The following is a 10,471-nucleotide window of genomic DNA, read 5'->3' on the forward strand; positions in this document are numbered from 1 at the left end:
GGAGAACATGTACGGCTCGCCGGAGTCCCTGACCAAGGCCTTCGAGCGGGCTGTGCAGTACAACGAGCCTCTGAAGGTCTTCCTCCATCTGGCTGACATATACACCAAGTCGGAGAAATTCCAGGTAGGAGCCCGGGGCCCCTCGCAGACGAACCGAACTCCTGGGAGTTACAGCGGCAGTGTCTCGGGACGAGCCCCAGTTCTGGGCCCAGTCCTATCCCAGGTGGCCGCCTGACATCTGGGGTCTAACTTCCTCACTCTTCAGCTGAGACAAGTCCTCGCCCCTTACTTCTACTGTAGGACTGTGGGGTGAAGGTAAGGGCAGTGATGGTTTTGGAAGTGAGGGGACAGTGGACCCCTGGTGTGTCGCCTTGGGCTGCTAAGGAGCGTTTTAGACAGAGATGACATCTCAGCCCCATGTCCCCTCTTTCTCCTGCTCTCTCTTGCCCTCATGTTCCTGTCTGCTCACCTGGGACCTCCGTTCAGGTGTGGGATTAGTGGGGAAGCCCCTCTTACGCTGCCCCACAGTCTCCCCTTTTCTCTCTGAGCCTCCTCCTCCCCTCAGGCCTCTAGAGTTGGTCTAGTGGTTTGGCGTTCGTGAGCCACGTCCCACTTCTCACGAGCATTGCTGCCCATCTGTGTGGTCCCCTCCAGTACCACTCCTCAGCCTACCTCGTCTTGGCCCACAGGAAGCTGGCGACCTCTACAACCGGATGTTGAAGCGCTTCCGGCAGGAGAAAGCTGTCTGGATCAAATACGGCGCCTTTCTCCTGCGGCAGAGCCAGGCCGGGGCCAGTCACCGGGTGCTGCAGCGAGCCCTCGAGTGCCTGCCCAGCAAGGAGCGTGAGTGCTCGGGCTCTCTCTTGAGCCCATATGAGAGGCTCTCTGATGTCTGGGGATATCTGGAGGTCTCCGGCTCATCGGGTTAGGAAGGCCACGTGGGGTGCGCGTAGCCGGCCGTGTGGATAGCATGCTCACATGTGTAACTGCATCTTACGTTGCAAATGTTCAGCTGTGACAGATGGAGGGACAGAGTAGTCTGCACCCACTCCGTCAGCCTTGGGACACCCCACCTCTTCTGGCCCGGTCGCCTGTCTGTGGTGTCAGCTGTGCATGAGAGCCTCGCACCCACCACTGTCCGTGTGGGCTCTGTCCCTCTTGTCATAGTCCAGGTCTTGAACCCACGTGCCTGCAGCACTTCGCCTTGTGCCAGGGGGCCTGCCTGCTCACTGTTTCCTTCTGTCTCTTCCCCGCAGACGTGGATGTAATTTCCAAGTTTGCCCAGCTTGAGTTCCAGCTGGGGGACCCCGAGAGGGCCAAAGCCATTTTTGAGAACACACTGAGCACCTACCCGAAGCGCACAGATGTCTGGTCCGTCTACATCGACATGACCATCAAGTATGGCCGCCAGAAGGACGTCAGGTGAGAGGGGAGGCACACCGAGGCTGATCCCGGTGGGGCGGGGGTGCTGTGGTAGCTCCACAGGAGCTCCCAGAACCCCCAGTTCTCTTACTCAAGTCTAGACACAACACCCCAGGTCCGAAGGCACTTACTCTTCCAACTGCTTTTTCTATCTCCACATTCTCTCTGGTCTGAGTCTGGAACTGGGGGTGGGAGGTGGCCCTGCCCCTGCCTGGGTGATCAGGAGACTTGTGTCTCCATAATTACTACTGCCTGGCTCTGGCAGTAGAGAACTTTCCCAGGAATTATCGCTCTTTAGTGCCTCAGCCTCTCTACGAGGCAGCGGGGTTAGAGATGGGTGGACTGAGCTCCAGAAAGAACAGGTGCCCCACCCAAGGCCTCCAGCGAGTTTTAAGCTGAGGTTTTCTCACTATGCATATGCCCAGCTGTGTGCCCCAATCCCAGTGTCTCTGTCCTGATTTGCTGGGTAGGTCCTTTATCACCTCTGGGTCTCTCTGTTCATCTGGTAAATTAGGGTGGTGGTACCTCTCTCCCAGGGCATCATGGGAAACTCATCGTGGCAGTAAGAATAAAGATAGAAGTGGGAATGCTGGCTGACAGAGGGGCCTGGCTCTGGGCCTGAGAACCAGGGGGTGAGCGCTAGTCAGGGCTCCTGTGGATGGCATCTGGAGGCAAGGGCTGCCCTGTTCTTCCTCACAGGGACATCTTTGAGCGGGTCATTCATCTGAGCCTGGCCCCCAAGCGAATGAAGTTCTTCTTCAAGCGCTACCTGGACTATGAAAAGCAGCACGGCACTGAGAAGGATGTACAGGCAGTGAAGGCGAAGGCCCTGGAGTACGTGGAGGCCAAGAGCTCGGTGCTGGAGGGCTAGCGGCTGGGGGCTCTGCGGACACTCAGCGGTGGGCCGGCCCCACTCAGACCTGGGCACCTGTGGCCTGAGGCTCTATTTACAATGCTGCTTTTTTTGCAGTACCCTTGGTGTAATCCTGTCAGGATGGAAAAGAACTTGAGGTTGCTTTTTAACTGCTCTTTGCTTGTTTTGTTTCAAGTACCAATTTACATCATCTTTTTCATTTCCTGAGGCTGTAACAGCAGGCTCTGGCTCTTGGACCCCCAGAAAAGCTGAGTGTCCTCCTTCTGGGGACTTCCTGGGGAGCAGGAGCAGAGGGCTGACTCCTCAGGACCCTGGGTCTGGATCTCTCAGTCTGGTAGATTCAGTCCAGCTCGAGGGGGTCAGAAGGGTCCAGGGAGCGGGCCCTTCCCTGAGATTTCGGGAGACCAGACAGCCCCAAGCGGGAGCTGAGCTACACCTTCCTCCCTTTTGTGGAGGCTGTGAGGCTGCGACAGGAGGACCACGGCAGAGCCTGGCCGGGAACTGGGAAGCCAGGACTGCCAGGGAAAGCTGCCTGAGGTGGCTAGAGCTGCCCCCGTGCTGTCACCTGCCAGGCCCACCACAGCCAGCTTACCCGACCTCTGAAACTGGTACATTTGTAAAATGGGGTTAAAAAGTCCTACCTTGAGGGATTATTTTCTGGAGGAAGCGAGAAAATGGATGTGATGAGCTGCCCCTGGGCCTGATGGCTAGGAGGCTGCTGAGCTCTGTCACTCCCCTCCTTGCACCGAGGACTGACCTGCTGTGAGACTCTGCAGAGTCACATGCTTTCCTGCATGTCCCTCCGGCTCCTGGTGGGAGGGGGGCTCCTGGCATGGCGGGTGGGTTGGCTTGCTGACAGGAAGCAACGGCCCACACATGTGCTTTGGTGAGTAGCTCTCCTTACTAGTGTGGGGACCCTGGAGGCTGACACACACCCAGCCAGGTACTGAAGCTAGTGTGTTTGGGGCTTGGTCTTGAAATTGATTGAGTTTTCTCTGGCAGGGCCCTAACAGAGCTGGAGAGGTTTCCATAGGAAATGCCTGGCATGCCAGGAAGCAGGACAGGGACAAGGGCGAGTATCTGAAATTGAGTTTTCTCTGGCAGGGCCCTAACTGAGAGCTGGAGAGGTTTCCATAGGAAATGCCTGGCATGCCAGGAAGCAGGACAGGGACAAGGGCGAGTATCACAGGGTGTGGGAGACCAGCTGTGTGGCACAGTGACAATACGCTACCCAAAGAAAGCCAGTCCCACAGGGCCTGCAGTGTGGACCCCGACTGGGCGGGTGAGAAATAGCAGGCGTGCACAAGTACGCAGGCGCCAGCAGCAGGGACTGGGGGCGTCGGGGCGTGACCAGATCCTGTGCGCTCGCGTGTGCACACGGCGTATCACAGATAAAGAAGAGAGGTGTGGCGAGGGGGTGGGGACTGGGTCAGTCCTACTGAGTGCAGGACCTTTGGACTCGGTTTCACATACAGCTTTCTTCCGAGAAAGGCAGGGCTCCATCTGCCTCCAGATCAGATCATAACTGACTCCAGGTGCTGAGGCCATCAGCCCCAGTGCCCCCGTGTGGGACACCTGGTGCTACCGAGGTCCATTGCAGTCCTGTCCCCTTCCCTCCTACCACAGGATTTGGGCCTGACCCCGTGACCACCAGTCTGCTGTGGCGTGGCCCATTCAGTCATGCAGACACCAGCCAGTCCTTTATAGTAAGAAAAGCTTTATGAAAGTGGAAGTATAAAAAGGCCAGAGGTGTGCGCCGAGGGCCACTCAGCGCGGTCCTGCTGAGCCGGGCGTCCCTGAGCAAGTGGCATAAGCGGGCTGCACCACGCTGGAGCCCGCTGCTGGCTGGCCTGCCACTGGCTCTGCAGGCTGGTGGACGTGGCGTGGAGTCCCAGGAAGGGGTGACCCACATCACCATCAGTTAAAGACCAGGCCTGGGAAGGGGTCTTTTTTCCAGAACCATTGGCCTTGTAGGCCGGTGGTAGCAGGAGGGGATTTCTTCAGGTCTAAGAGCCCCCCGGTCAGCTTCCCAGGGGGCCTTGTGTCCCTTTCTCCTGGCCTGTTTGCCCAGGAAACTGGTTGAAAAAATCCCCTCTGATCCTGAAGTGAGCAGGCACCGGGGCTCAGGCTGGGCCTGAGTCTGTGCCGTCTACAGAGCATGGGGAGCAGGCCCTTAGGAGGGGAGCAGGGACATCTCCACGCTGTCAGGGGCCGTGCCGTTGCCGGCCAGACCCTGGGCCCACTTGTGCAGGCGGCTGTAGAGCGGCAGGCCCTGGTTCTCGCGGTACAAGTAGACGCCGGTGATGGCGTTCCACTGCGGCCGCGGCTGCGTGCCTTCTACCGGGAACTTGGCCACCAGCTCCTCGTCATCCTTGTCGAGTGCCACGAAGCCGAAGAAGCGGCGGACGTTGTTGGCGGCCAGCACCCGCGAGTGCACCTCGGCCGTGCGCTGGAACAGCTGGTCCTCGTTGGTGCGGTATTGCGCCCAGTAGGCCTCCTGGCGGTAGCTGAGCGGGGAGCAGTAGTGCTTGAGGCACTTGGTCAGGAACACCAGGATGGCCACCACGCCGATGAGCAGCCACCCAAAGAGCTGGCCAGAGAATGGGCAGGGCTCAGGGGCGGCAAGGAGCCCGGCCGCCCACCGGGGTGCGGTAGGAGGAACAGAGGCATGTGCTGGGCTGCACCAGCTCCCTCCGAACTTGCCTGATGTGGAACTTGCCTGGCGTCTGTAGGAAGCTGGCCCCTCTGGCTGTGATCCCACCTTTTCCCAGCTCCTCCCTTTAACGCACATTTTCCCTGTTCTTGGACTTGGCCTCTTTTCTGCTGCCACTCCTTCAGCCCCAGGGTCCCTTACCACCCCACCAAACCCGGTTCAGCCAGGGGCTACTCCCAGGAAGCCTATTCGGAGGCCCTTGGGGACTGATGGTGCCTTCCCTGAATCCCAGCTCCTCTCCCATCATCACCCACGAGCTTGGCTCAAACATGGGCATGGATTGAGCCTGTTGAGGACGAGAATAGTTAACATTCCCAGCTCAGATTTTCTGCTACTGTCCAGTTCCCTTCCAGTACCCTCTCCCTTCCCGACCAACCGCCACTCCAGCACTTAGCTAAGGCTGAGGCTAGGATCTGGGCTGCAGCTGTCTCTTCCCGCCTCGACACCCTCCCTGGCCCAAGGGACCCCTCTTATGCAGCAACGCCTGACACTGACTCAGTGCTGGGTCCGGGCCCTTCTTGGGATAGGAATGCGCTTGTCTCTGGAGCCAACCACTTTCCATTTTCAACTCAAGGCCCATCGCAAGTATTTCTACCTGCCTGCAGGGGTTTGTGCTCAGTCTGCTGTGGTAAGGGACTTCTCTGCCACTGAGATCAAGGCCTGAGCCAGAGGAACTTTCCTTTAATGTTTAAAACTCTCTTAGCGGACAGCCCCGGTGGTTCAAGTGCTGGATCCCACACGGCCAGCTATGTGTTTGAGTTCAGAACCCGGAGGCTTAGAAACATGCTAGCTGTGTGTGCACGGTGCCCAAAATCCTGAGAGGAGAATGGAGAAGGGATGGTGGCATGGCCATTCCCCTGGTGGGTGATTTCTCACTTTGCCTCCCTCTCTGGTGAATGCATGAACCCTGTAGTAAAGATTTAGAAACAAAAACTAGGTTGGGATGAGGTTAGCCCTTGCCCCACGTGCTCATGCACAGGTAACGGACTCTGATCCCTGATGCTGAGACGGCAGTGTTTTCTGGAGTCCCTGAGGACCAAGTGGGTTTTTTTGTTTTGTTTTGTTTTTGGTTTTTTTTTTTTTTTTTGAGAGGATTCTTTGTAATAGGGCATGTGCACTCACCAGAAAGACAGAGAGAGACAACTCATGCACACGTGCCCAGCATGAGTTTTAAGCCACCGGGTCCGGGATGCGAACCGCGGTCGACTACGTGGGAGTCCAGGGACATAGCCATTACGCTAACTGCTGGTCCCCAAGTGGTTTGTTTTTAAAGAGATTTTTGCTATAGGGTGTGTGTGCTCCCCAGAGAGACAGACAGAAAGCAAGAAATCACCCCCCTGGGAAGATGGCCATGCCTCAATCCCTTCTCCATTCTCTTAGGATTTGGGGCACGCATGCATATGCACCCAGTATGAGTTTTAAGCCACCAGGTCTGGGACTCAAACCATGGTCAACTATGTGGGAGTCCAGCAATGTAAGCATTACACCATCTGCTGGTATTCCTGAGGGCCAACGTTAACACTGGGCTGTCCCAGCAGCTCCCACCAGCCACCCCTCAGGGCAGGGAGGAGAGCCTCCCTTTGCACAGCTCCTTACCTGGGACTCATACTTGAGCCTGCGACTGACCTCCTCCCGGAAGCCCGACAGGTTGGCAGGGCTCTCCCCGCAAGGGAACCTGGCTAGGATTTCCGTGGCATGGGCTGGTGGGAAGCCCTCTTCCCCAGCTGTGAGCGAGGAGGGATCCACGAACTCGCTGAGAGCACAGACATAGGCCTCACCACGCAGCAGGGAGATGACAGACCAGGTGACTGGGGCCACGGCCGCGCGACCCAAGATGGAGCTCAGAAGGAGGAAGTTGGGGGCAGCCGAGCAGTTCTTGGTCCTCCGGTACTGGCACTCGGTGACCAGGTTCCAGGTGTGGTTGTTGAGGATGACGCCGATGAGGAAGAGCGCCAGGGCGGGCACGCCAATGGCTGTCAGCCCGTACAAGTAGTTCCGGGCCGGCGAGCAGGGACAGTGGAAGGCCACCACAGAGAACACCTCCTGGCTGCCCACGGTGCCCAGTGCAACCAGACCGTTGAAAATCATCACATCTTTGCTCTTGAAGAAGAGCGACAGGAAACGGAAGTTCTCTGCGATCAGGGCTGCCATGGTGACAGGCCGACTGGGAGTCCGACTGCAGGGCGGAGGCAGGAGACAGGACTGGTGGCTCCCGGTGGGACTAGTACGGAGTGTGGGCTGGTGGGTACCTGAAGGCAGGGCATAGCTGTGCCATCCTGTCTTCTACAGCCAGCCTGGTGCCTCCTGTGGAACAGCAGACGACAGATAAGCGTTTGCCTCTGAAAATGGGCATGGCGGAGGATGGCAGTGTGGACGGGCTGGGGGTGGAAGGAGCCCGGGGCCCCGGGAATGGTTGTCAGCCCTGTTCGTGGGTTCCTACCATCGTGTCCTCGGGTCTATCACCCCATTCTTAGGTTCTTATTGCTCCCCCAGAATTCGCTCAGGTAGGGTCGGGGATGGCCCTGCGGTGTAGGGCAGGAGGGCTGTGACCACTTTGCCCTCTGGCTTCCTTCCAGGTCGTGCCATTTGGAGGCCGTGTCCTGAAGGCGCTAGCCCCATGGGTGTAAAAGCTGGAGTGGGGGGTCCGGGTGGATAAGGGGCTTGGACTGGAGCGTGTGACCCGGGGTGGGGCCTCCTAGCAGCCGGGAGCCAGATGCAGCCAGTCACTGGCACCCCGGAAGCTCACAGAACCTTTGGTTTTGGAGACCAGGGTCTGGACTGGATTAGGGAGACTCTGGCTTTCGGTACGTCAGGACTTTTCTCTGGGCCTCTGTGAGAAGGGGGTCAGTCATGCTGGCCCTTGCTCTCTTCCCAGGGACGTCGGAAGGAAGAGAAAAGGAATAAACGGTGCCTGACGATTGCCCTACGTGTGAGACCCTCCATTTCCCTGCCCTGTCAGGTCTTCAGGGTGGGCATGATTCTCCGGCCTGGAAAAATCTAAGGCTGCAGAGGACACAGAGCCAGCTAATACGGAGCTGGCTGGGCAGGACTCCTGGCCACCACCTAAGGAGACAGGTGGGGAGGTGGGCAGGGTGAGTCCAAGCTCCACGAGTCCCCATTTTCTCGGTCTCCTATTGACTGTGCTGTCTTTGTGACCAGATCCCTGACTTCTTCCTCAGCTGGGACCCTTTCCTGCTGCAGGCCTGCTCTGGAGTCATAGCCCAGGGCCCAGCCCGCCCACCTGCCAGCAGCAGGAAGTCCTGATGAGAGCTGAGGCTGGGCGGTGCCCCGTCCATCAGACCCTGCTGTGTTCCCTCTGGCATGTGGGATGCGGCACAGCTGGCCACCTGCCAGGCAGTGCCCAGGCCTCAGGCTCCAGCAAAGTTTAGCTCAACTCCCTCCCCAGTTTCCGCCCACACAAGCCTGAGAAACAGCCCGGGTGTGGCCCCACATCCCTCTCTCGATCTTGAGACAAAAACCACCAGGCCAGGGGAAGCAGGGAGGGGAGGGGAGGAGCCGGGTGGGCAGCAAAGGTGTGGAGGCCTGTCTCTATTTCCTTCTGAGCCTCTTCTCCACACCACCCCCTCCCTGTCTCGGCAAAGCCTGCCAGATGATGGACCCAGGCAGAACCATGTAGCCATGTGGACACCAGAAGAGGAAGAGGAGAGGCAGAGGAGAAGGAGCCCGATTCTTCCCAGCCCATGGCCTGGGAGCTCCCGTCTAGCTCCTGGGAAAGGGAGTTCGTAATACTGCCGGCGATGAGCCGGATGGGCAGCCCTCTGCCCCTTCCTCTTCCCTTCCTGGCTTCTGGGTTGCTAATTGGCTCCTTGTGGGGGCTCCTGGGTTATCAGCCAGCCCAAAGGCAGCACAAGATGCCTGGGCTGGGGTGAGCAGAGGATGGTCCAGCGTCACACTACTGCCCCACCCCCAGGCCCCAAGTAGGACACCCTCCAACATCAGGACGGGAGACAGGCTGCAGGGGAGGGGACAGGACTCCTCTGCCTACATTGGGGGCCTCTCCCCAGGACGGGCCCTCCAGGCAGCCTGGGACCGGCCTTGCCACACTCCTCCGACACCTGGCACACCCCGGGGAGGGGCCTGCCTTACCTGCGGCCTGCTGCGGGCGCGGGTGGCCTGGGCTTCCTTGCGCCGGGCTCTCGCCGGGTGCAGAGTGCAGGGAGACTCCTGGCCGGTGGCCGCAGGCCGCCGCGCTCCTCTGCCGGGCTCCTCCGCCCGCGCTCTCCGGCGCTCATGCACAGGAGCAGGACGTTTGAGAGTGGCAGGGCCTGGGGCCGGTGACGTTTCCCGACAAATTTAACTCCAGAAAAGGGAGAGGGAAGCGGAGGGATGGATCGTGCGCACCAGCGAGCGGAAAAACAGCCTCCCGGCGCCAGGCAGGGGAGGGCGGCGCGGTGGCGGAGGAAGTTGAGGCTCCTGTTGCGCCGCTGCTGCGAGTTGCGCCGCGACCCTGCTCTGACTTCCGAGAGCGACGGTCGGCCCCCTGCCTGCCGGGGAGCCCCAGCCCTGCCAGGCAGAGCTCTGCACCAGCAGGACTGACCAGGTGGGGGCCCAGCGGCCGCCGCGCGGGCGGGGCTTCCGCGAGATCTGGCCTGGACTTGCCCTCCATGCCGGTTTCAAGAACACACCCGCCAAGATTGGCCCCCACTGGAGAGAAGCTACTAGAAAGAGACCCTTCCAGGGTCAAGGGAGAAGTACCCTCAGACTGACATTGACTCTCGCAGGACAGGCAAGGCCAGGGCTACCTAGACATCCTCTGGCCCCTCAGTCATGCTGCCACTGATGGGACAAACCACCTCCGTTCCAGCCTCTTCTGTCTGAAGTTCCGCCAGCCCCGGGTCCTGCCTCAGGTCTCTGGGTGGCCCACAGCTGGGTCCGGGAGGCAGAGGTGCTTTGGGGCACTGAGCAGAGCTCTGGCGGGTGGTGGGTGGGGACAAGGAGAGGTTGGGAAGAAGCCTTGGTCATAGGCAGAGTTGCCCGGCCTGTCTCATAAAGTGGTCACGAGCTGCCGTCTGTGGAGGTGTAGGGGTGTTCCAGTCAGGGCCTCTGGAGAGGCTCTCAAGGACAGCCACAGGACCCCTAGACCAGGGCAAGAGGACCTCCAGGCCTCTGCAGGAAGCTCCACAGTGCTTGTTCCCCGATGGGACTGTGAGTGACACGCTGGCCTGTCCAGGCTGTGCACAGGAGTGAAGGGAGAGGGACCAGTGTGTGCTCATTAGCTGGTTCCAGATCCTTCCAGGTGCCAAACATGGCCACAGATCCACAGATCCCTCCCTAACCGCTTCTCCCTTTATCCTCACTGACATCCTGAAAAGCGGGTCTTTATTTTTATTTTTTTTTTTTTTTTAAGATTTTGGTCATAAGAGCACATGCATTGGTGAGAAAGGACAGTGAAAGGGAAAGTGAGAAGTCACCCCCCCCAAGGGGGACGGCAGCCATAATAC

The 10,471-nt window shown here is 59.1% G+C and overlaps 2 protein-coding genes across 2 annotated transcripts in view; one reads left to right on the forward strand and one right to left on the reverse strand.

The window, feature by feature from the left end:
* The window catches only part of PDCD11 (programmed cell death 11), a gene marked incomplete in the record, with an annotated part of 57,111 nt that extends 54,666 nt beyond the window's left edge, over positions 1-2,445 (forward strand). Inside the window, 4 exon segments of the mRNA XM_027767419.1 lie at positions 1-124; positions 690-843; positions 1,257-1,422; positions 2,122-2,445. Coding sequence (XP_027623220.1) covers positions 1-124; positions 690-843; positions 1,257-1,422; positions 2,122-2,293 — 616 coding nt within the window.
* Positions 2,446-4,002: 1,557 nt separating this feature from the next.
* On the reverse strand, positions 4,003-9,543 carry CALHM2 (calcium homeostasis modulator family member 2). The gene is made up of 3 exons (XM_006166395.3): positions 9,117-9,543; positions 6,606-7,313; positions 4,003-4,886 (listed from the first exon to the last, which is right to left on the reverse strand). Exons 2-3 carry the CDS (start codon positions 7,158-7,160, stop codon positions 4,470-4,472), a joined length of 972 nt encoding a protein of 323 aa, XP_006166457.1. The 5' UTR covers positions 7,161-7,313; positions 9,117-9,543; the 3' UTR covers positions 4,003-4,469.
* Positions 9,544-10,471: the final 928 nt, after the last annotated feature.

This window comes from Tupaia chinensis, unplaced genomic scaffold (assembly GCF_000334495.1).
Source record: "Tupaia chinensis unplaced genomic scaffold, TupChi_1.0 Scaffold144255_1, whole genome shotgun sequence".
NCBI classification, from domain to species: Eukaryota; Metazoa; Chordata; class Mammalia; order Scandentia; family Tupaiidae; genus Tupaia; species Tupaia belangeri.